The sequence below is a fragment of the Mastigoproctus giganteus genome, chromosome 1, assembly GCF_048544385.1.
Source record: "Mastigoproctus giganteus isolate SK-2022 chromosome 1, ASM4854438v1, whole genome shotgun sequence".
NCBI classification, from domain to species: Eukaryota; Metazoa; Arthropoda; class Arachnida; order Uropygi; family Thelyphonidae; genus Mastigoproctus; species Mastigoproctus giganteus.
Genome location: NC_143575.1, coordinates 570,377 through 597,023, shown reverse-complemented (window position 1 = coordinate 597,023; position 26,647 = coordinate 570,377). Strand labels below are relative to the sequence as shown.

General features: G+C 37.3%; 1 protein-coding gene across 2 annotated transcripts in view; it reads left to right on the top strand.

Annotated features, from left to right (window-relative positions):
* zda (peptidyl-prolyl cis-trans isomerase zonda) overlaps positions 1–26,647 on the top strand; it is a 147,721-nt gene that overhangs the window by 74,887 nt on the left and 46,187 nt on the right. For both annotated transcript variants that reach the window (XM_090378402.1, XM_090378407.1), the window contains exons 6-7: positions 12,404–12,478; positions 21,201–21,231. In XM_090378402.1, coding sequence (XP_090234528.1) covers positions 12,404–12,478; positions 21,201–21,231 — 106 coding nt within the window. The remainder of the gene's footprint in view (positions 1–12,403; positions 12,479–21,200; positions 21,232–26,647) is intronic.

Sequence of the window (26,647 nt, the reverse complement as noted above, 5' to 3'; positions counted from 1 at the left end):
GATGTTAATGCAGGTGCCTCCATAGTCAGGTGGGCAGGAGCAGCAGTGCGTAGCACACACTTCTTGATTAGACCGGGGTTCAAGCCCGTGCCCACCAAATACGGAGGATGCGGAAAAGTCAGGGAATGACTACCGCATATCTCCGTATTTGGTGGGCACGGGCTTGAACTGCACATCTATCCTACAACTGTCTTTCCTCAATTTGAATTTATGCCCTCTCAGGTGATTATTGTGAGCAAGAGGAAGAATCCCATCAGTATTGAGCATGCTCAAACCATCAAGGTTTTATACACCTCAATCAGATCACCTTGCAGGTACCTAGTCTCCAGACACTGTAATTTGCAAAACTTAAGTCTTTCTTCATAAGAGCAACCCATTGTTCTATTCACTAATCTTGTTGCCCTTCTCGGTATTCGTTCCAACAGCTCCAGACCTGTATACAGTACTCAAGGTGTGGCCTGACCATTGCCTTGTACAAGGGGATAATCACCTCCTTATTTATCCCTGCTAGAAAAATTCTTGTATATCATTGGACAAGACACCATGAGCTATTCTTGCAGACTGTCTGCACTGTTCAGAAAACTTCATATCTGCCTGCACAATATGGTAATTCATCAGAGGACTACTCCCAACATGGTTGGGTGTAGTCCCCTGATGAATTACCTAATCATGTATCAATATTTACTTCTGCTAACATTAGACTTTGCATTTTTACCTTCACTCTCTTTGATCTATAACTAAATTTGCCCACCCATATCTGATGATAGCTCCACCACTTTTTATTTTATTTGATTTTACTTTATTTTGTTTAATCATTTGTATTAATAATTTTACTTTACAGTTCCTTCACCTCCAAATTGGCTTTGCAAATTCAGCCCATAATTTTTTTAATTCATCATAACTTTTAGGATATTAACATTCTTTCGCCTTTTTCGGGTCTACATTACTTCTTTTTTCTACTGTCCTTACCCTTCTAGTCCCTGGCACTTTGTGTAATTCTCACCCCCATCTATTCAAACTTTTTTCAGATTTATTTACGCTTACATGCTTATATATATATATATATATATATATATAAGTTTGTATTAATATGTTGAATAAAGTATGCATAAACGGATGTGAAAGTTACACAAAGTGCCAGTAACTAGAAGGGTGAGAATATTTGAAAAAGAAGTGTAGTAGATATGTGAAAGGTGAAAGAATGTTAATACCCTAAAAGTTATGATGAATTAAGAAAATTATGGGCTAAATTACTAAGCCAATAGAAGGTTGGAGAACTGTAAAGAAAAATTAGTACGGCAAAATACCAATAAAACAATAAAGTTAAAAATAGAAAGTGGTACAGCTGTCATCAGATATGGGGGGAAACGAATTTAGATAATGGTCGAATATAGGTAAGGCAAAAGTGCCTGATCTGATGTCAGCTTCAGCTGCAAAAAATTTTGATACATGTTCACAGGTATTTCATCAGGGGACTACACCTGACCATGTATTAGGAACTGCATTTCTGTACTTGTCTGTAGTAGTAGAAGAAAAGTGAATGGCCAAAAAGCAATGAAAATAAAATTAGCACTTTCTAATACTGTATGGACAAGGTAGTCCCAACACAGTGTGATTTATTAAAGTAAAAATAAGGATCAAATTGTAATAAATATGGTTAATATAAATATGTAGAATTTAGTGTAGGATTTAAAGGATGTAATTGGAATTTTTTGTAGATTGTAATTCAATGGTTCAATAAATAAATTTGGAACAAGCAACATGGTATAGGGTGAGGTATTAAATTTAGGATGGGGAAGGGAAAAAGGAGTATTTTAGATAAATAAAGCGAAAAATAGCAATAGAGGTAGGATAGTAGAAATGTTCGTATCATCCTCATATACAGTAATAGTTTTACGAACGGGGGAAAACTGTAGACAGCAAAAAAATAAAAGCAAAGAAAAAGTTATTAACTTGTTATTAGCTTGCTGGGGTTGTGAAGCCCAACCTTATAGTAAGGGCTCTGTCGTATGTAAGCGTTAGTATAAGAGGGAGCTAATACCAAATGCTTGTATTGTAAGGAAAAAATTACGTAGGTTGAAACGTGCCATGAAATGAATATAAAATGAAACCGAAAGTATAATAAGAAGTGAATGCTACCTGGAGTTTTCAAGAAATGCATAGCAGAAATAAGCTGGTGGGAAAAATATATGTAGTAGAAGGAAAAAGGCCGGAAAATGAAGCTCGCATATTCAGTAGGGTAGATGATTGCACACAAAATTCAACCACATTAGCAATATATCTACATAATGAGGCAGTTTATAGCATCGTAACCAACTTAATATTAAACTGTGAAGAAATGCAAAACAGTGGGAAAATAGTCACCTCTGTTGTCATATTTAGAACACAAGTGTATTGGGATAATTTAAAATTAGCGTTGGAAAAAGAAATGCAGTTGGAATAGTAGGACTTTACCATGATAAAGTCATACAAAATTACAAAAATAAACACACTACCTTTCATAGATTAATAAAAAGTGTTGAACAAAAAAAAAAAAAAAAAAAAAAGTAAAGTGCAGCCATTATCAACCCACTGCAGGATGGAAGCCTCCTCAACAATTCATGTTGAGGGAAATGGACCATAATCTGCCACGCTGGTCCAATGCGGGTTGGCAGATCGACCGTATTCAGCAGTCAGGGGCTTGAACCCCGGTCTACTCAAAGAGCGTGTGCTACTGCACTCCCGCTCCTACCCACTCGGCTACGGTAGCCTCTTACCTCTACGGTAAAAAGAATGAAGATCAAATTTATATACAGTAGACCAAATGATGAGGCTACGTTGTACTAAGCTGAAAACTCTTATATAAGGGAATGATCGAAAGTGTATCAGTGTATAGAAAGCAAGAATCACCAAAAGTTTTGAGATAGAAAAAAATTAATAATTATAATCTGTAGTCCAAAAAGGTATAGTAAGAATCCAATTTTGAAAGAATCTAATTTAGCAAGAAAAAATACATCCCAAGAAAAAGAACTAATTTAAATCCATAGATAAAAGAATGTGATATAATTCCATGTATATAAGTAACATGTGGACTTTAGATGCAATGGTGGTATAGTTAAGAATCCAAACATAAAAGAACAGGAAATAAGTCCTTGTATATGAAATAATTGCAAGGAAACAAATAAATGGATGTCTATAGACTTAATAGTGGTGTAATTAGATGACTAGAAAGTAATTTTTTAATAAAGATTAGTGGTAAAAATAAAGTCACTAAAATCCAAAGGCAGCTATACAATTTTAGTAGAAATTTCAGAGGAGTATTTTCAAAGGTATAGTATGAAAGAATAGGAAATAATTTCATGTATATGAAATTATTTGAATCCACATGTAGTATCAGGTGTGAATTCACTGTTCAAAAAATAGTAAATAAATCCAAGGATAAAGAACTAGTTGACTTTATATCTAATGGTGGTGTAGTTAAGAATCCAGTTATGAAAGAACAGGAAAAAAAGTCTATGGACATGAAACAGTTCGATCTTAAGATGGAAGATCATGAAGTAATTCCAAGGAATCAGATAATTGGATGTCTTTATACCTAATAGTGGTGTAGTTAGGAGATTAGCATTAGTAGAGGCATTTGATGCAAGAAAGCAAGCTTATGCAGCATCAGCCAGAAAAAAAAAAAAAAAAAAAAAACCACTTCCACTTCACCCCTCTCTTCGTTCAAAATACCTGTCCAGCTGAGCCTTAAACTTATTTAGGCTATCAACTTCCACGACAAGGGATGGAAGTCTGTTCCACCAACCAACCACCCGCTGGCTAAAGGCAAATTTCCGCACGTCTATCCTACATCTGTCTTTCCTCAATTTGAATTTATGCCCTCTCAGGTGATTTTTCTGAGCAAGAGGAAGAATCCCATCAGCATTGAGCATGCTCCAACATTCAAGGCTTTATACACCTCTATCAGATCACCTCGCAGGTGCCTAGTCTCCAGACACTGTAATTTGCAAAACTTAAGCCTTTCTTCGTAAGAGCACCCCTTTGTTCCATTCACTAACCTTGTTGTCCTTCTCTGTACTCGTTCCAGCAGCTCTACATCCTTCTTGAAATGAGGCCTCCAGACCTGTATACAGTACTCTAGGTGTGGCCTGACCATCGCCTTATACAATGGAATAATCACCTCCTTATCCCTGCTGGAAAAATTCCTGTATATCATTGACAATACTCCATGAGCTACTCTTGCAGCCCGTCTGCACTGCTCAGAGAACTTCATATCTGCCTGCACAACCACCCCCAAGTCCCTTTCATTCTCTACCACTGTCAGTGTAGTACCACAGAGTTGATACGTTGCTCTGGGGTTGCTGTTTCCCATGTGTAGTACTTTACATTTGTCAATGTTAAACTTCATTTGCCACCTCTCAGCCCATCTGCTCAACCTTTCCAGATCCTGTTGCAGCAGCATAGTGTCAGTAGTGTCCTTGACAACCCTGCCAACCTTTGTATCGTCCGCAAACTTGGACATTAAGCCCGATATACCATCATCAATATCATTTATAAATACAGAAAACAATAATGGACCCAACACTGAGCCCTGAGGGACTCCACTAATAACATCAGTCCACGATGAGCAGTGTCCATTGATTATCACTCTCTGTCTTCTCCCCCTCAACCACCCCTTTATCCATAGCAGCAATTTGCCTCCAATGTCACACTGCTCCAATTTGTGTAGCAGTCTTCCATGTGCAACAGTATCAAAAGCCTTTCTAAGATCCAAGTATATAATATCAAAGTTATTCCCTGCATCCAGTTCTTTTGTGACTGCATCATAGTATCCAATCAAGTTGGTCAGGCAAGACCTCCCCTTAACAAAACCATGCTGTGTCTGAGCTATAACTGAAGTCTTGTCTAAATGATCCTGCAGTGCTTCTTTAACCAGTGCCTCCATTAATTTTCCTGGAACAGAAGTTAAGCTCACAGGTCTATAATTACTTGTGTCAGCCTTTGATCCTCCTTTGTGAATTGGGGTCACATTTGCACATTTCCAGTCTATGGGTACCTCCCCTGAGTCCAAGGAAGCTCTCATAATTATGGCTAAGGGTTTGCTTACTTCCTTTGCTGCCTCCTTTAATATAACTGGATAGATCCCATCTACCCCGGGTGCCTTTCTTGTGTTTATCTTCAACAGTTTCTCCTCCACTTTACTCCCAGTTATTTCAAGATTCTGTAGCTTACTGCTAGAGTTGAATACACCTCTGGCATTCCCCTCGCTGAATAACTCCTCATGTGTGAATGTCGATGCAAAATATTCATTTAGTTTGTTAGCTACCTGAGCAGGATCATCAACACTTGACCCATCAATATCAAGTGGACCAATCTGATTCATCCCCTTCCTTCTAGAGTTTACATAAGTAAAGAACTCTTTGCTGTTTTTCTTTGCATCCCTTGCCAAGGATTTCTCGTAATCTGCCTTCGCCTGCCTAACCTCCTTTGTAACTTGGTTGCATATCAACTTGTATCTATCATAGGCTTCTGTGTCATGTGTTAATTTGTATGTATCCCATGCATTTTTCTTCTCTGCCATATGCCTCATTAGTTCATCTGACATCCATTTTGGCCTAAACCTTGAACAATATTTCTTAGTTGGTATGTAAAGTCTAGTAGCTTCCAAGATAAGTTCTTTGAATGCTTCCCATTTTGAATTTTCTGTTGGTAACATCATCAGTTGGTCCCACTGTATAGAATTTAAATACTGTCTCAGTCCATCGTAGTCGCCTTTACGGAAGCAATAACCCTTCCCTTTACCCCTAATGGTAGTTACCTCTTTGAGTAAATCCCACTTCAGCACACTGTGATCACTGCCACCTAGTGGTTCATTTATCTGCAGATTCTTAATGCATGAAGATTGTATAAAGAGAGATTGTATAAAGTCATTTGTACAAAGATTAGCGGTGAAAACCAACGTCACTAAAATTTGAAGGCGGCTATACAATTTCAATAGAAGATTCAGAGATAGATTTTCAAAGCTATAATATGCTAACATATGTTTTAAAAATCCAAGACCCAATTATGCAAATTCTACATATAACATAAACCCAACCTTAAAACAAATTATTAAAAGTCAACAAAGACTGAACATGGGTAGTGAATTATAAGTAATTTCATGAATGATTATTAAAACTAATCCAATGGATAAATGAGAGAAAAGTGAAAATTTAACAGTAGAAACTTAGTGAGTAAAGAGACCAAAGTAATCATTCCGAAGGAAATAATTGCATCGGAAATCATGTATAGCTATTACTTACCAAGTAGTGGAATTCCACCAGATTATTTTACAACTATACAAATACGATTAGAACTGACCAGTTCATAGTAAATTATAACTGAATTTATTTCTGATAAAATGGGAAACTATATTAAAACAGTATTTTAAAAAGTAGATAGGGATATTATTGTTGATTAACTTATTGTGAAGGAGTAGTAGAGCTTTGGTGAACAGTAGCTGGTTACTTGATGAGCTTGAAGTGCTAGTCAAGACATCAAAGGCAAATATTGTTGGGATATCAGAGACATGGTGTCACACAGATATATAAGAAGTGCAGAATTGGAATTTGGGGAGTACAATGTGTACAGAAAGGATAGACAGGACAGGTAGGGAGGAGGGGTAATACTGTTAGTTAAGAAACTCACAAAATCTAAGGAAGTGCATCCAATTTATGTTGGTGGACAATGTAGTGTTGAGTCTGTTTGGTGTGACATAAGCACTGGGAAAGGAAAAATTTGAGAGTAGGTGTGTGTTATAGGCCTAATGAATAAGGACATAGGCCTAAAGTGTAAGGAGGTGTGCAAATGTATCACCAATTTACAAAGGGGTTCAAAATATGACACAAGTAACTATAGACTTGTTAGTTTAATTTGTGTTCTGGAGAAAATAATGGAGTCACTGGTTAAAGAAGCATTGCAGGATCATCTAGACAAGACTGTAGTAATAGTTAAGACACAATGTCAAAAATAATTTTGATATCATATATTTGGGTTTCAGGAAAGATTTTGATACTGTTGCACATGGAAAACTGCTGTACAAATTTGAGAAGTATGGCATTAATGGTAAGTTGCTACAATGGATAAAGGGATGGCTGAGTGGGAGACTGGCAGAGAGTGGTAATCAATGGACACTGCTCTTCGTGGACAAATATTATTTGTCCATGAAGAATTTGGAATCAAAAATCGAAAGAATTTGGAATCAAAATCAAAAATCGAAAGAATTTGGAATCAAAATCAAAAGTAAAAAAATTGCCTCTTGACAAGTTATTAAATGCATTGTTTTATCCTTAAAGGATAAGTTATTAATGCAACAGGGTGATTTTAAATTAAATAAAGAAAATAACGATACTATTGAAAGAAATTTTAAACATATGCTACCCGAAATCATTGAATGTGAAAGAACTTTCGTCTCAGTTACAAGATGGTGAAAACCGAATAAGAAATTTAAGTTTTTTGATAAAATATGAAATAAAAAGTAATGATTTTAGAGATTTTGTTGAAGACAGTTTATCTTTAAAATCGAGTGAAAGCCAGAAATTATATATTTGAAACCATTGCGATTAGCAGTGCTGAAGCTGAGTTCAGCTTTCAGTGTAATGAATAATATTACATTATTCATTACGCTGAATATGCTCATCATAATCTGCAATGTGACAATTAAACACGTTGCAGATTATGTTGAGCATACATCTAAATGGAAAACCATTTCTTCAGTTTGATCTGGATCGTTATGTCAAATCATTCCTCTGTAATCATCGCTCAGCTATTGAGCAAAGCAGAAGATCAACAACAAATATTAATAAAGTAAATTGTATATGGCAATTTTTAGAATAAAATTTTCTTGAATATTTGTGAAATAATTTTTTTCATGTAATCTGTGATTTTTTTGTGTACTTTTTCTAGAAAGTTAGTTTTTTGTGTAATATTTGTTTTTATATTGTGGAATGCTTTGTGATAATTTTTATGTTATTTGTGATATGGGAAATATTTCATGTTATTTTTTATTCGCAATATTAAAATTTTATCATGAAAATAATGTATCCATTATATTTCCCTAGTTGTAGTTGTTAAACTAGGGAAATATCTACTGCGCGTGTACCGAGCACGCGCAGTAGATGGTTTATGCGAAACATCCTTTGCATTTCTTTTAGGTACTTTGATTTGTATATATTGATTACGAAATAAAAGAGCTTTTTATTGTAAATATTTTATTGTCATTCACAGATTTTCATAATTTCTGGAAGACAAGATACAATGGATTTATGATAACTAAAGTAAGAGATGTATACTTGCGAGTGCAACGTATCTAAATATCTCTGTAAAATAGCACTGATTGACGTACTGATGTTGTAGTTGAAGCGACATAAGCAAGTGTTAGGGGCACCTAACAATGGAATGTAATGAAAATACGAGACGAAAAAAGAAATTGTAGACAAATATTTGTATTGTTGCAATCATACTTACTGCAGTAGTAACTTCAGGAAGCATGATTGTGACATCACACTATTGAAAAATTCTAAAAAGTTAGAACTCCAAACACTCGTATCCAGTTATCATCGTAAGGCAAGGCAAGGTAAGGCATGACAACCAGGTTTTTTTTTTTTTTTTTAAGATAGATCTATGGATGTTTTACACAATCACTTATACATCTGGTTAAGGGGATAATAAGCCGCATCTGCCCCCCTAAATCCTTCCCTTACTCGAGATATATACTGGTCATGAAAAATGCATCATGCGCTCTAATCGCACTACTAGTAGTGCGAGCGTGGGAAGCGCCTCTAGTGGAAGCCGCCGATGACGTCACTTCCGTGACCTATCAATTATACTCAGTAGAAAGTCGGAAAAACTCAGTAGAAAGTCGGAGCCCATTTTTAAAATATTCACAGCTCACCACTGAATATAGGTAAGGCAAAAGTGCCTGATCTGATGTCAGCTGCAAAAAATATTGATACATGATCAGGTATTTCATCAGGGGACTACACCTGACCATGTATCAGGAACTGCATTTCTATACTTGTCCATAGTAGTAGAAGAAAAGTGTGTATATATATACACACATACACTGTGCTGCCACTTTATTTGGTACACCCCTGCAGTGCACACAAATAGTTTGTCTCACAATGTTGCAAGTCACATGACCACAGTTGTGGATATAAATGCAGCAGAACAACCTTTCTAGTATCAGTTAAGCATACAAACTATAGCAAGAATGGGGAAAAGGAGTGATCTAACAAACTTCGAGTGCGGCATGGTAGTAGATGCAAGACGTGCTGAACAAAGTCTGAACGGGAGTTCTGAACTTTTCACGCACCACAGTTTCAAGGGTGTATCGAGAATGGTGCAACAAACAGAAAACATTCTCTCAATGGCACTCCTGTGGAAGAATATCGCTTGTTGATGAGAGAGGTCAGAGGAGGATGGCTAGAATTGTGAGCAAACAGACGGGCCACAATGTCACACATCACATCAGAATATAACCTTGGTATGCAGACCAAAATATCGCAACGGACCACTAGTTGCACTTTGTCGCAAATGGGCTACAACAGCCGACAGCCACATCATGTGCCTTTGTTATCAATAAAGAACAAGAGAGCACGCCTCCTGTGGGCACAGCAACACCAGCACTGGACTGTCGCGGATTGGAAAACAGTTGCTTGGTCTGACGAGTTGAAATTCCTAGTACATCATGTTGATGGAAGGCTCAGAATTTGGCGAAAACAACATGAATCCATGTACCTGTCATGTCCGATGACTAATGTGCAAAGTGGCGGGGTCAGTGTTATGGTGTGGGAATGTTTTCTTGGCACAGTTGGGTCCATTGATACCCAAAGATTCACGTCTGAATGCCACATCGTACCTAAACATCGTTGCTGACCAAGTGCATCCGTTCATGTTGACAGTTTATCCTCAGTCAGATGGTTGCTTCCAGCAGGATAATGCACCGGTGCACAAAGCCCAACTCACTAAGGAACATGATAATGACTTTTCTTTGCTGTAGTGGTTCGCTCAGTCTGCAGATCTCAATCCTATTGAACATCTTTGGGATGAGCTGGAAAGGGCTGTTCGCTGCAGGCCTATACCTCCGCTGAATCTCAAGGAACTGCGTGACACACTCTGCATGGTACTCCTTTCCTGCTCAACGTTTTCAGCATCTTGTTCAATCCATGCCTAGATGAATTCAGACTGCTTTGAAGGCTAAAGAAGCTCAACATGCTACTAGGTAGGTGTACCTAAGCGCAGTGTATATGTATATATATATACACACACACACTAAGTCCCTAACATATGTAAGAGATACGTTCCAGGACTTCTTACGTAGGTTGAGTTTTACGTAACTCGGAAATGACTAATAAAATATTGCTACTATATCCGTGATATGCCAAAATTACAAAAACTACATAATATCCTCAGGAGGATGAAGAAAAACAGTTATATATTTTTCAATTAATTAGTTATATTATTTTTTATATATTAGTTATATACATAGAAAATTAGTTACATATTTTAAATTAGTTCAATTAAAAGCTTTATCTGGGGACAGCTGTGAAGCAACTGGATTGGCACATAAGAAAAAAAAACATAAAAGGAAGAAAAAAAGCATGTTAAAAAAGGGTGAATTGCAGCCGTGATCAATCCACTGCAGGATGGAAGCCTCCTGAGCGATTCATGTGGAGGAAAATGGACCATAATCTGCCATGCTGGTCCAGTGTGGGTTGGCAGATCGACCGTATTTAGCAGTCAGTGGCTTGAATCCTGGTCTACTCACAGAACATGTGCTATTGCACTCGCCTCCTGATCACTTGATTACGGAGGCTTTTTGAATGTTATTGTACTGTAAAAACTGGTATGTATTTTATAGCCTTGGTTATTATAGTTAACTTCATTGGTGCTGATCCTTTCACCATTTCTCATATTCTGTCTTTGTCCTTTATTATTGTGTTCACTGTTGACACTGACATATCTAAATTCTGTGCAATACTTATTAATTTTTGATCATTTTCATACATCCTTATTGTTTTAATTTTCTGATCCAAATCGATCGTAGTAGTAGTAGTAGTAGTAGTAGTGGCATGTGATGCAAGAAAGCAAATGTATGAGCTTATGCAGCATCAGCCAAAAAAAAAAAAAAAAAAATCACACCATTCCCTCCAAATGCCTGTCCAGTTCCTCCTTAAATTTATTCAAGCTATCAACTTCCACAACGACAGATGGAAGTTTGTTCCAGCAATTAACCACCCGCTGGCTAAAGGCAAATTTCTGCACATCTATTCTACATCTGTCTTTTCTTAATTTGAATTTATGCCCCCTTAGGTTCGTAATCCTTTTCTTGGTAGATTTACTAGTACCGCTGTCACTTATTCTCTTAGTGGGCACCATAATAACGTTCAAAATGAAATTTTCTGTAAAGAACTTCACAGGGTTAAGGCGGAAACACACTTTCACCTTACTCGAGCTCACATTTTACTAAAGCACATTTTTGGAGGTCACTACCATAAAACAATAAAGACAATTTGCAGTTCGATCTTATTGCATATGTGATAATACCAATAGCTGGAATTCTGTGGGTTTTTACATTATGGTGAAATGTGTGTCCCCTTCATTGAAATCTTAAGTCATAAAAAAGACAAATTTTCAGAAATTTCTCCTCATTTCTATTTTTTAAGCTTCGTAAACTTGTTACTCTGTATCTCACTTGTGCAATTTGTGTGTGCCATGTTCATCGTTATTGATTGCTTATTGTTATTATTATTTTTTTTTTACTGTTTTAAGATTTACAATCCTAAACAAAAAAAAAAATTTAGTAAAAAAAATACGTAAGTCTGAAGTTACGTAACTCATGCTTAAGTAAGTCATGGACTTACTGTATATATCTCAAGGTTGGATGTCTGCATTGATGACTGACTTTATTGAGGCAGTTAAGACTTTAAAAAGTTTTAGTAAATTAAGTAATGTGGCTAGTTCTCTTCTTTCACAGTAGCACAGACTAGGAAATAGTCACTTAAATTAGTGAAGGATAATTGAATATAAGAAAATTCTCTTTTAGGCGAAGAACTATTCTTGAAATTAATTACCACCCAATCTTGTATAAAAGAAGTTTATGTAAATTTAAAGTATGGAGCAGATACCTGGATAGAATTTAGATTTTTTTTTAGAGCTGTTTCCACCCCCTTCCCCCTCTGTTTAAAAATTGGCAAATGATGGTTAACAAATAGATGTTATAATGATTTTCAAGTGAGCAGATTTAGATGCATCACATAATATTAGATCTTGATAATAACTGCAATAGAGGGGATTACATTTGTTTTTATATTGTATATATATTATTTTGAAAATATACTCAGTTTTTTAATACATTATTGCTGTCTTTTGCTTTTTCATTTAGAAATGAAAAAAGGGAGAGAGGCAATTTCTGGTATAGCAGAGGAGAATATTCCAATGCCATTCATTGTTATCGAAGGTAGGCTGCATGTTTTCATATAAAAATTTGATATATTCTCATTCCACATAAAATATTATTTCCCATTGCTACAGATATCAAGACTAAAGCCTCTTAGAGTTAAAAAAAAAAAAAAAAAGGATTAGGTGGACCTTTCTTATGGAAATTAAGACACATGTTCAGGATCAGTAAGAATTAAAGTGTAATAATGATGCTTATTATAACAAAAATAAATATAAGCACTATGAATCTGTTCTATATGAAAAATAAATAAAATAATAAAATGCAAAAAAAAAAACTCTGATGACAGTGAGGATGATGATACTGGAAAGGTGGTGGTGGTGATACAGATGGATGCATTGGAGAGATGCGATTTCCTCCTAGACATCTTTCTGATGTTCTTCAGAAAACTCATTATGGACACTTATTTAATTTTCTGTTGCAAATCCCGTTGGTCTCCTTGTCAGCAGGTGGAAGAGCTTCCAATCTTCATTTAAAATTTATACTATGCACACCTTGTTAGCCAGAGCCTTAAATATGCCAGAAATCTCTGTCAGTGCTTTAAGTGATAGCTGAGGCTTTTGAATTGCATCACTTTCTTGTCTACTCATTTCACTTTGCTTTATTTGAGATTGTTGAAACCTTCTCCTCTCACCAAATTAACTGTTTTCCAGTGAGATGGCTTTTGGGTCTTTCATCACATCAGGTAACATCTTCCTCCAGCACGCATTCCAAGTTAGTGATTCCTTTATAAGGCGTGTCTTTTAAATAACATGGTTGTGCATGTAACCACTACACACCAAGCACCATTTGAGAAACAAAGGTACAGTAGTTGACCTAGAATCTTTCTTTAGTTGTCTTCCAAGTGACGTTCCAATGTGCTTATTCACTAAAAAGAAACAAAAAGAGAGTCAGTACAGTGGAAGACAAAACAGTCCCCCAGACCAGAAAATGCAAGAATGTCAAGAATGTACTAAATCAGGCTATCAATCACATATGATTGAAATTCTGACAGGGCTACGTGAAAAAATTTGAAGGATTAGACTTGAATTATGGAAGGATGGTTGGAGGCTCCAGCTCATACCTCACTATCTGTTCACCAGTTTCCAGCCAAAAAGCAAATCCCTGTGTGTGAGCATAGCATTAGCCTTAGTAGAGGCATATGATGCAAGAAAGCAAGCTTATACAGCATCAGCCAAAAAAAAAAAAAAAAAAACCTTCCCATTTCAATCATTCATTCATTCCAAATGTTTGTCTATTTCTGCCTTGAATTTATTTAAGTTGTGAACTTCCACAACAACAGCTGGAAATTTGTTCCAGCAATCAACCACCCACCGGCTGAAGTGGGTGGTTGATTGCTGGAAGGGGATTCATCTCCTTCCTTTTAGAGTTTACATAAGTAAAGAACCCTTTGCTTTTTTTCTTTGCATTTTTTGGCAAGGATTTCTCTTAATCTGCCTTTGCCTGTCTAACCTCCTTTGTGACTTGATTACTGACCAGCTTATATCTATCAGAGGCCTCTGTGTCACATGTTAGTTTATATTACTAATTCAAATCAAAAGGGACTATGAAGCCCAATAAGTTATATTATTATAATAATCTTAAATTGTAGGTGAAAACCTCATTCCTTTTTAGTAGGACTGTTAATCTCTCAACACTCAATTGTGAATGATTATAATATTAGCATTAGTACAGGCATTTGATGCAAGAAAGCAAGCTTATGCAGCATCAGCCAAAAAAAAAAAAAAAACCCACTTCCACTTCACCCCTCTGTTCGTTCAAAATACCTGTCCAGCTGAGCCTTAAACTTATTTAGGCTATCAACCTCCACGACAAGGGATGGAAATCTGTTCCACCAACCAACCACCCGCTGGCTAAAGGCAAATTTCCGCACGTCTATCCTACATCTGTCTTTCCTCAATTTGAATTTATGCCCTCTCAGGTGATTATTCTGAGCTAGAGGAAGAATCCCACCAGCATTGAGCATGCTCAACCCATTCAAGGCTTTATACACCTCTATCAGATCACCTCGCTGGTGCCTAGTCTCCAGACACTGTAATTTGCAAAACTTTAGCCTTTCTTCGTAAGAGCACCCCTTTGTTCCATTCACTAATCTTGTTGCCCTTCTCTGTACTCGTTCCAGCAGCTCTACATCCTTCTTGAAATGAGGCCTCCAGACCTGTATACAGTACTCTAGGTGTGGCCTGACCATTGCCTTATACAAGGGAATAATCACCTCCTTATCCCTGCTGGAAAAATTCCTGTATATCATTGACAATACTCCATGAGCTACTCTTGCAGCCCGTCTGCACTGCTCAGAGAACTTCATATCCGCCTGCACAACCACCCCCAAGTCCCTTTCATTCTCTACCACTGTCAGTGTAGTACCACAGAGTTGATACGTTGCTCTGGGGTTGCTGTTTCCCATGTGTAGTACTTTACATTTGTCAATGTTAAACTTCATTTGCCACCTCTCAGCCCATCTGCTCAACCTTTCCAGATCCTGTTGCAGCAGCATAGTGTCAGTAGTGTCCTTGACAACCCTACCAACCTTTGTATCGTCTGCAGACTTGGACATTAAGCTTGATATATCATCATCAATATCATTTATAAATACAGAAAACAATGAAGGACCCAATACTGAACCCTGAGGGACTCCACTAATAACATTAGTCCACGATGAGCAGTGTCCATTGATTACCACTCTCTGTCTTCATGCATGCTTATGCGTGAGCGTCCACGAGTTAGAAACATTATAAGTCCTGCGTATATTAATAGAGTTAACATTTAATCTCATTTCTAATGTTTTGGTAATTAATGATTTAAATTATTCCCGCTGTTTATTAAGAACCTTTGATTCATTAAAAAGGAACACATGTCCATCAGTGATTGCAAGAAATGCAAGCTCAGAGGCACCTGCCCTAACTGATGCCACATGCTGCTGTATCCTTACCGAAAGTAAATTTTGGGTTGAGCCAATATAAATAGAATTGCATCCACCACAAGAAATATTGTAAACAATACTGTGAGCTTCCATGGTAAGAACTACATATGCCTTATATTTCAAGACAGCATGAAGCTTACTCATGGGTTGTGGAACAATCTTAAATTCAGTGTTCTTAAATATGTTAATAAATTGTCTATACCAATGCTGTATATACGGAACTTTAATAAAATGTTTGTAATCCACCCCGTCATTTGTTGTACCCGTCTCAAATTTATATTTTGCCTGTTGACTAATCTGCATAATGGTACCTAATGAATAACCCCTATTTAAAAATCTTTTTGTCAGTTCCGTGAGTTCATCCAATAAGGATTCTTGAGTAGAGCTATATCTATATGCATTATGAAACTGATTAAAAAAATGCTCCTTTTATATGTAAAAGGGTGGTAGCTTGAATGGTGCAAAAATTTTCCAGTATTCGTTGGCTTCCTATAAATTTTAAAAAAAAATGTTTTCATTTTTTTTTTTTTTTAATTTCAAATTTTACTTTAACCCTGGTTAAAGTAAAATTTAGAAAATTTATGGATTTGTGATGCAGAATTTCCATTTCTAGAGTGAATTTAAGTTGAGTATGAACGTTATTAAATGCATCCAGGACTTTCTGTACTATATATTTATTAGTCATTAGAATTAGTAGAGGCATATGATGCAAGAAAGCAAGCTTATGCAGCATCAGCCAAAAAAAAAAACCGCTCCCATTTCACCACTCCGTTCGATCCATATACCTGTCCAGCTCAGCCTTAGACTTATTTAGGCTTTTAACTTTCACAGCAAAGGATGTAAGTCTGTTCCACCGACCAACTACCCACTGACTAATGGCTAACTTCCACACGTCTATCCTACATCTGTCTTTCCTCAATTTGAATTTATGCCCTCCCAGGTGATTATTCTGAGCAAGGGGAGAGTATCCCATCAGCATTGAGCATGCTCAAACTATTCAAGGCTTTATACACCTCAATCAGATCACCTCACAGGTGCCTAGTCTCCAGAACCTGTAATTTGCAAAATTTAAGCCTTTCTTTGTAAGAGCAACCCTTTGTTCCATTCACTAATCTTGTTGCCCTTCTCTGTACTCGTTCCAACAGCTCTACATCCTTCTTAAAATGAGGCCTCCAGACCTGTATACAGTACTCAAGGTGTGGCCTAACCATTGCCTTATACAAGGGGATAATCACCTCCTTATCCCTGCTAGAAAATTTCTTTTATATCATTGACAAGACACCATGAGCTACTCTTGCAGACCGCCTGCACTGTTCAGAAAACTTCATATCTGCCTGCACAATTACCCCCAGGTCCTTTTCATTCTCTACCACTGTCAGTGTAACACCACAGTTACTCTGGGGTTACTGCTTCCCATATGTAGTACTTTACATTTTTCAATGTTAAGCTTCATTTGCCACCTCTCAGCCCATCTGCTCAACTTTTCTAGATCCTATTGCAGCAGCGTACTGTCATTAGTGTCCTTAGCAACTCTGCCAACCTTTGTGTCGTCTGCAAACTTGGACATTAAGCGTGATATACCATCATCAATATCATTAATGAATACAGAAAACAACAATGAACCCAACACTGAACCTCTGGAAACTCCAGATAACATTAGTCCATGAAGAGCATTGTCCATTGGTTACCACTCTCTGTCTTCTCCCACTTAACCATCCCTTTATTCATAGCAGTAATTTGCTTCCAATGCCACACTGCTCCAATTTGTGCAGCATTCTTCCATGTGCAACAGTAACAAAAGCCTTTCTAAGATCCAAATATATGATATCAAAATTATTCTTTGCATCCAGTTCCTTTGTGACTACCTCATAGTATCCAATAAAATTGGTCAGACAAGACTTCCTCTTAATGAACCCATGCTGTGTCCGAGCTATAATTGAATTCTTGTCTAGATGATCCTGCAATGCTTCTTTGACCAGTGCCTCCATTATGTTTCCTGGAACAGAAGTTAAATTAACAGGTCTGTAATTACCTGTTTCTCCTTTGTGATTGGAATCACATTTGCGCATCTCCAGTCCATGGGTACCTTCATTGAGTCCAAGGAAGCTGTCATAATTATGGCTAAAGGTTTGCTTACTTCCTTTGCTGCCTCCTTTAATATAACTGGATACATTTCATCCACCCCAGGCACCTTGCTTATATTTATCTTCAACAATTTCTCCTCCACTTTACTCTCAGTTATTACAAGATTATTTAGCTTACTGCCAGAGTTTAATACACTTCTGGCATTCCCCTCCATGAATAACTCCTCATGTGTGAATGTAGATGCAAAATATTCATTTAGTTTGTTATCTATCTGAGCAGGATCATCAACAGTTGAACCATCGATATCAAGGGGACCAGTCTGATTTATTCCCTTCCTTCTAACGTTTACATAAGTAAAGAACTCTTTGCTGTTTTTCTTTGCATCCTTTGCCAAAGATTTCTCATAATTGTGACTTGGTTACAGACCACTTATATCTATCACCCAATTCCCTGCTTCAGCTTCTTTTGTAAGCAAGGAACCGGGTGGCCATAAGGAATAATAGGGGCAATAATCAGACACAACTGTGCCAAGATTTGTATTAAACATACAAAATAACAATATTTATTTCTCATGGGGTGAAAATTAACTTTAATACATATTAACCGAATTTTATAATAAATGAATATATGTACATAGAAAAGTTTATCCTTTCATAGGGGAATGGTATCTGCTTCATATAAATGAGTATGTTGTATTAACCAAGTATGTATTAATGAGATTTTACTGTATCATTATTAAAATTTTTTATCACTACTTTAGAAAATATTTAAACTGAAAATGAGGTCCCTCTTTGGTTGAGGGCCCCCTGCCATGGCCTGTTTGGCTGTATCAGTAACAGGGCTCTGTTTGTAATATCACTTTATTGTCAAAGAATAAACTACAAATAGAATTACATAAATAATCTCCGTGGTACACAGTGGGATTCACAGAATCAGTTACAGTACATCAACTTCCATCATGACTGGGACCACACATACAGTCTTCTGTAGCAGTACATCATAAAACTTAGCCCTAGTCAACGAAATATGTTCAACCAGAATCTTCTTCAGATGTGATCTAAAGGCCAATTGTCATCTCCATAAAACTGGAACTCTTCTGAATCCCTGATAAAGCCAAACAAGGGACAGATTTATTGTAGAGAAAATTGAAGGATACACCGGCAAAGAAAATCCAATGGGTTTAAACTGAAGTCAGTGTCAGTCAGAAGATTCAAAACAGATTTCATAGCTTGATAATTCCACACTGATATAATGGAGGGAAATCCCATAGTTGCCATGATGGAATCACCAGGATAAGACTCTTTTCCTAGTGATTCCATCCAGTACAAGACCTTTGGCAACAGTGCAGATCTGCAGTTCAGTACAGATGATGTCGAACTGCTTTCCTGTCATTCCCAAGATCTCCTCAATGAAGACTGTCTTCCTAGAGAAAAAAAGGAAGTCAGATGACCACACCCTTATGTGATTATTTGACTTTGCCCCGCTTTAGAGTTGTCATCACATTATTTGAGGAAATGGACTTGACTTTGAATAAAAAATTGTTATGACAGTTAAGCAGATGAGTGAGGCCTTTAAATGTTTAGATGCTGGCATGGCATTTTTTGAGAAAATTAATCCCAGCTTGGGATGCAGCACCAAGATTAACAGCATTATATTTAATGCCTGTGGTTGTTTCAGAGTAATTTGCAGAAAAGATGTAGTTAAACAAACTTCTCTGGATGCATGCTTTGAAAAGGCATCAAGTTACCCTCTGCAGATCTAGAAGAATTGTTTTATTTCATTCAGCAAATTTGCCTTGATAACAAATCCTGAGTTATACTGAAAAACATTTAAAGGTACATCTTGGCCTTCATGCCTTTGTGTTGTAAAACCCTTAAGCAATAATAACAACAACATGCATCAAAAGTGTTCAAAACTGCCATTCCAGATCTTTGGCATTTGCAAATTTGTGCAGTATTCATTTCAGATCAGATTAGATTAGAACTTAAGTTGTTATCTAATCTGATATGAAATGAATGCTATACAAATTTGTAATTAAAGAAGAAATGGAACACATTTATCAAAACAAGGATCTGGAATAGCAGTTTTAAAGACTCTTGATGCTTGTTGTTGTTGTTATTGCTTAAGTGTTTTAAAGCACAAGGGTATCAGAGGCCAAGATGTGTGTCTTTCTAGGTTTTTCAATGTAACTCGGGTTTTTTAAGATTTGTTTTATTAGAACAAGGTAAGAATAACTTATCAAAGATAACAACTTAAGTTGCTATCTGTGATAAATTATTTTTACCTTGTTCTACATAAGTTGTTCTATGGGGAAATGATTTTTTGATTTGAGGAACTTTTCTTGGAATTCAATGTGCCATAAGTCTGGGAACTGCCTGTGAGATTGTGAAGGGAATGAAGGGATGGTCTTACTAAGAAAGGCTTCTGTTCTGCAAATTACAGTGTCTGGGGACTAGGCACCTGTCTGGTGATCCGGCTGAGGTGTTTAAGTCTTTGAATGGAGTGAACAAACTCAGTGCTGATCACATTCTTCCTTTTGCTAGGACTACACACATGAGGAGATATAAATTCAAATTGAAGAAAGGTGGTTGCAGGATAGATGTGCAGTGGTTTGCTTATAAGTTTGCTCTCTTGTATCATATGCCACTACTACTAAATAATAATAATACTAATAATCAGCAATGATATCAGAAAGGAATTTGTTCTAGACAAATGCAAGACCCACGAATTGCATTAGGGAAAATTCATGAGCTGAAACTACCAGCCACAGACTGGTAAAGAGATCAAAGCCATGATAGAGGGAGAGATCTACAAATACCTGGGGATGGTGCAGATTCAGCAGTTAGAGCACAAGGAAATCAAGGCCTGCCTGGCCGAAAAATACCATCAGAAACTCAGAAGCCTCTTGAAAACTAAGCTGAATGGAAGAAACACAGTTAAAGCCATAAACACCTATGCAGCTCCAGTGTTAAACATACTCCTTCAGCGTCATGTACTGGGACCATTCTATAATAATGGATAAGACAATCCCGCACAACAGACCGGACATAACCCTTCTGGACAAGAAAGAAAAGGCTACCTATCTGATTGATATAGCAGTGCCCAACACTGGCAACCTCCAGAAAACCCATGAGGAAAAAATCAGGAAGTACATGAATCTAAGACAGGAGATCAAAGAGATGTTGCATGTGCAACAAGTAATGACCATCCTGATCATCTTGTCAACCACAGGTATGGTGCCAAAGGCCCTACATAACAGCCTAGCAGCAATAGGTCTACCAGTGAACACCTACAAGGAACTCCAAAAAGTTATAATCCTGAACACCTGTAGGATAGTCAGAAAGTTCCTCGACCAACAGTAACACCAGACATAACAACTACCCTGTGTACTTGGTAGCAATACCCGTCACAAGGTGGAACCCTCAATCAGGGAGAAATAATATAAGAGCAACTATCATAATAATCTGTAGTGTACACTGCAATGTAGACTTTCACAGCTACAAGGCCAGTGGTCAACTACTTATTCTCCTCCACCCAAATGGGGAGAGATTCAGCAAAATGATTTATCATTTTTATTCCATCTGTTCATGATTTATTAATATGATGAAAGTTTTTATTTATTTTATAAAATGACTACCTTTATTATTCAGATGAACTAATTAATTGAAAATTTTGTAGTGATTTTATTTTATTATTTAATTATTTTCTTTACAGGGCTACAGATTTTCTGGATGATAATAATCAGGTGAGAATTAATTATGTGAAATATTAGCTATATATAGAATTATTTCTTTTGTAGTGGTGGTGGTACAGTATGGTCTTGAAGTAATACAGTTTAGGAGAAGAGGTATAACAGTTATATTATAATGCAACTTGTGATAAAAAGTTATATTATAATGAAATATAATGTAACTCGGCCACAGATAATGAAGATTCTTCTGTTGTATTCACATGGTTGAGGTCATAAAAAAATTAGTTCCGTGAAATCTGCCTACACACCCTTTTTGTATAACTGTATATGTACCCTTTTTGTATGATATTTTATTATCTTTTATTTCCATTGGGGTTTATCTCTCCATTTTCTGTCCAAATTTTTTTGGATGTCAGTTGTAGGTGTTTAGTGATCCTAATTCCATATCTTCATCACCATACTGCTCTTTTATTGGTTGACCAATAACATCTTTTTCTTGACCTGTCCTCCTCTTCCTTGTATTACTACCCCCCTCATTTGTTTAAGAACAGTTTTTCTGGTTACATATTTACTCTCTCAGACTTTAGCATTAGCAAGGGCACACGATGCAAGAAAGCAAGCTTATATAGCATCAGCCAAAGAACACCCACCCACCCACCCACCGACCCACCCACCCACCCACCCTTCTCATTTCACCCATCATCATCATCAACCATTTTCAATCCACTGCAGGATGAAGGCCTCTCCAGCAACTTTCCAGTTCCTTCTGTTTTGAGCACTGCCATCCATTTACTACCCACACACTTGTGAATTTCATCTATCCATCTCCACCTTTGTCTTCCAGGATTTCTTCTAGCTCCTCTTGGGTACCATTCTGTTATTTTTTTAGTTCATCTGTCATCATGTATTTGAGCTATGTGTCCTGCCCAAGACCATTTTAGTTCTTTAGTTTTGATAAGAATATCCTTTACTTGAGTTTGCTGCCTAATCCACGTGTTTCTCTTCTTATCTAACAGTCTGATTCCCAATATAATTCGTTCCATTCTTCGCTGTGTAGTTCTCAGCTTCTCTTCCACTCTTTTGGTGAGTGCCCAAGTTTCACTTCCATAAGTCATGGTGGAGAGTATACATTGGTTCATTATTTTACGTTTCAGACAAACTGGGATATTGCTCTTCAGTATGTGACTATATTTCCTGAATGCTTTCCATCCAAAATTTATTCTTCTCTTGACTTCCAGCCATTTATCATTATTACAGCTAATAACTTGTCACAGATAAGTATATGACTCTGCCTTTTCAATTACTGCTCCTTCAATCATTATTTCCCTTTCTGTGGCATACTTGTTCTTCATTACTTTTGTTTTAGCCATATTCATCTTTAGTCCAAAATCGTTACTAACTTTGCATAACTGATTAAGATTTTCCCCTAATTCTTTGGGATCGTGGCTTATGACCACAATGTCATCTGCAAATTGTAATGGTTTAGGTACTCTCCGTTCACATTGACTCCTTTCTGCGACCAGTCTAATCTTCTGAAAGCTTCCTCAAGGGCAGCAGTAAACAGCTTTGGAGATATTGTGTCTCCTTGTCGAACACCTTTCTCGATTTTAAATTTCCTACTGTCTTTGTCTAGTCTAATAAAGTAGGTAGCACTTTCATATATTTTCTTCAAAATCATAATAATATGGGGTATCTATGCCTTGTTTTTCTAGTGTCCGAAACATTGCCTTATGCTGTATGGAATCAAATGCCTTTTCATAATCCACAAACGCCAGGCATAATGGTGTTTTATATTCATTTGCTTTCTCCATTAGCTGTGATATTACATGAAGGTGATCCATAGTTGAGAATCCTGTCCTAAAGCCAGCTTGCTCTTTCGGTTGATTCTCATCAAGTATTCTTTCTAATCTGTTAGTAATGACCCTTGTGAACAACTTGTAGATGTGGGATAACAAGCTAATTGGTCTATAATTTCCAATTCCTGATTTATCTCCTTTCTTATGCAGCAAAACTATGATTGCATTATTCCACTGCTTAGGCGTCACACCTTATCTAATGCACTTTGTGAAGAGCCTTGCCAGTTTTTGTGTTATGTCTCTTCCTCCCAATTTTAACAACCCGACAGTAACTTCATCTTCCCCTGGGGCTTTCCGATTCTTCATTTTCTTCAATGCATGTTCTTCCTCATCAGGAAGAATATAGAGTATGTTGTATGTGTTGCTACTTTGCAATCCATCTTCCTCACTGCTGGCATCATTCCCTCGCTCCTTGTATAATTCTCTATAGTAGTCTTCTGCTATTTGAATTATGCCCTCTCTGCTGTTTATAAATATACCGTTGCTATTCTTCAGTTTCAGTATCATTTGTCTTTCTGTATTACTGCTCATGGCTGCTGATTTAAATCCTTTGTTTTACCTTAATGCTTGTTCTACTTTTCTTGTGTTAAATCTTCTTATGTCCTCTCTGAGTCTCTTTCTAATGGCTTTACATAATTCAGTATACTCAATTTTCTCCCCGTCAGTTTTTTTCTTGCTCTTCATATGTCGTCTTCAGTTCATCATGACAAGTGTTTCTTGACTAATTTTTTTTCTTTGGATTTCTTTTTCCCTATAGATTTCTTGGGCTTTATCACTTTCAGAAAGTTGTAATATAATCCTCGTCGATATCTTGGTCCTGAGCAGTCTGCAGAAGCTCAAACTTGTTCTTAAGTTCCAGTACATACTGCTTTTTCTCCTCCTCTGTTATCTCAAAGACCTTTGTATTATTTACTCGAGTCAGTTTTTTCCTTTCCTTTCCTACATCTATATCAAGTGTACATCTTACCATTCTGTGATCACTTCCAACATTTACTTTATTCAGGACAGTAACATCATTCACAATATATCTTCTGTTAGTGAGGATGAAGTCGATTTCATTAGTTGTTAATCCATTTGGACTCTTCCATGTCCACTTTCTGTTCACCCTTTTCTTGAAAAAAGTGTTCATTACTGACAGTCCTTGAGATTCTGCAAATTCCACAAGTCTTTCACCTCTTTCATTTCTTTCACCAATTCCAAAATTTCCTATAGTTCTCCTTTCTGTGCTGTTTTTTCTTTTTCCAACCTTAGCATTGAAGTCCCCCCATAGTAATAGTGTAATGGAAGAATACAAGGGAATAATCACCTCCTGATCCCTGCTAGAAAAATTCCTGTATATCATTGACAAGACACTATGAGCTACTCTTTCAGGCCGTCTGCTCATCTAGAAGACTCTCAATTTCGGTGTACATTTCTGCAACCTCTTCATCATCATGGCTCTATGTTGGTGCATAAATCATTATAACCTTTAGCTTGTATCTCTTAGAAATCCTGAGTATTAGTCTTGACACCCTTGGTGATGTGCTTTTAAATTCCAAAATGTTGTTTTTAAAATCTTTATGGACCAGAAACCGATGATATTCCAATTAACATTTTCTAATTCCTTTTCCAGCTCTAATATCCTGTCTTCACCGATGAGTGATCTTACGTTATAACAGGCCAAGTTCAGTTTCCGTGCATGGCAGCATGGTCATACTCAGAGATTCTTAGCACTCTCTGCTTCCACTCTGATCCTCTCGCTGACATAAGAGGGGGAGTGAAAGCTGGGGACTGAGAGCCATTTGTTTTGTTGTGCTGTCATATGCTGGAGGGTTTGGTCTTTTCCTCTTCACGCTGACCAGGCGTCTTGAAGAGAACCACTCTACACGTTCGTTGCCACCTAAGTGACGTAACAGGTCGTACCATCGAGAAGGTGTGCATGAGTGGATTTTAGGTAGGCAGGCCAACCGGACTTCTCCTAAATCTTCTGTAATAGAGAGATATTGGATCCATCAGTGTTTTAGGCTGAGTGTCTGATAACACACAGGATACCTGTTCCCCTCTAAACCCCTTTCAGCCATCAGCTCGCTCCAAATGTTTGTCTAGTTCTGCCATGAATCTGTTTAAGCTATCAACTTCTACAACAGATGGAAGTTTGTTCCAGCAATCAACCACCCGCTGGCTAAAGGCAAACTTCAGCACATCTGTCCGACAACTGTCTTTCCTCAATTTGAATTTATGCTCACTCAGGCGATTATTCTGAGCAACAGGAAGAATCCTATCAGCATTGAGTATGCTCAAACCATTCGAGGTTTTATACACCTCAATCAAATCACCTCGCAGGTGCCTAGTCTCCAGACACTGTAATTTGCAAAACTTAAGCTTTTCTTTGTTTGCAGTACTTCCTTTGTTCTATTCACTAAATCTTGTTACCCTTCTCTGTACTCATTCCAACAGCTCTACATTGTTCTTAAAATGAGGCCTCCAGACCTGTATACAGTACTCAAAGGTGGCCTGACCATTGCCTTATACAAGGGAATAATCACCTCCTTATCCCTGCTAGAAAAATTCCTGAATATCATTGACAAGACACTATGAGCTACTCTTGCAGGCCGTCTGCACTGCTCAGAAAACTTCATATCTGCCGTCACAATTCCCCCAGGTCCTTTTTCACTCTCTACCACTGTCAGTGTAGTACCACACAGTTGATACCCCACTCTGGGGTTACTGCTTCCCATTTGCAGTACTTTACATTTGTCAATGTTAAAACTTCAGTTGCCACCTCCCAGCCCATCTGCTCAACTTTTCTAGATCCTGATGCAGCAGCATACTGTCATTAGTGTCATTAACAACCCTGTCAACCTTCGTATCGTCTACAAACTTGGACATTAAGCCAGATATACCATAATCAATATCATTAATGAATACAGAAAACAACAATGGACCCAACACTGAACCCTGGGGGACTCCACTAATAACATTAGTCCACAAAGAGCAGTGTCCATTGATTACCACTCTCTGTCTTCTCCCACTCAACCATCCCTTTATCCACAGCAGCAATTTGCCTCCAATTCCACACTGATCCAATTTTTGCTGCCGTCTTCCATGTGCAACAGTTTCAAAAGTCTTTCTAAGATCCAAATATATGATATCAAAATTATTCTTTGCATCCAGTTCCTTTGTGACTACATTATAGTATCCAGTCAAATTGGTCAGACAAGACTTCCCCTTAACAAACCCATGCTGTGTTTGAGCTATAACTAAAGTGTTGCCTAGATGATCCTGCAATGCTTCTTTAACCAGTGTCTCCATTAATTTCCCTGGAACAGAAGTTAAACTAACAGGTCTGTAATTACCTGTCTCCCTTTGATCCTCCTTTGTGGATTGAGGTCCGATTTGCACATTTCCAGTCCACGGGTACATCCCCTGAGTCCAAGGAAGCTCTCATAATTATGGCCAAGGGTTTGCTTACTTACTTACTTTGCTGCCTCCTTTAATATAACTGGATAGATTTCATCCACTCCAGGTGCCTTTCTTATGTTTATCTTCATCACCTCCGCTTTACTCTCAGTTATTACAAGATTATCTAGCTTACTGCCAGAGTTTAATACACCTCTGGCATACCCCTCCCTGAA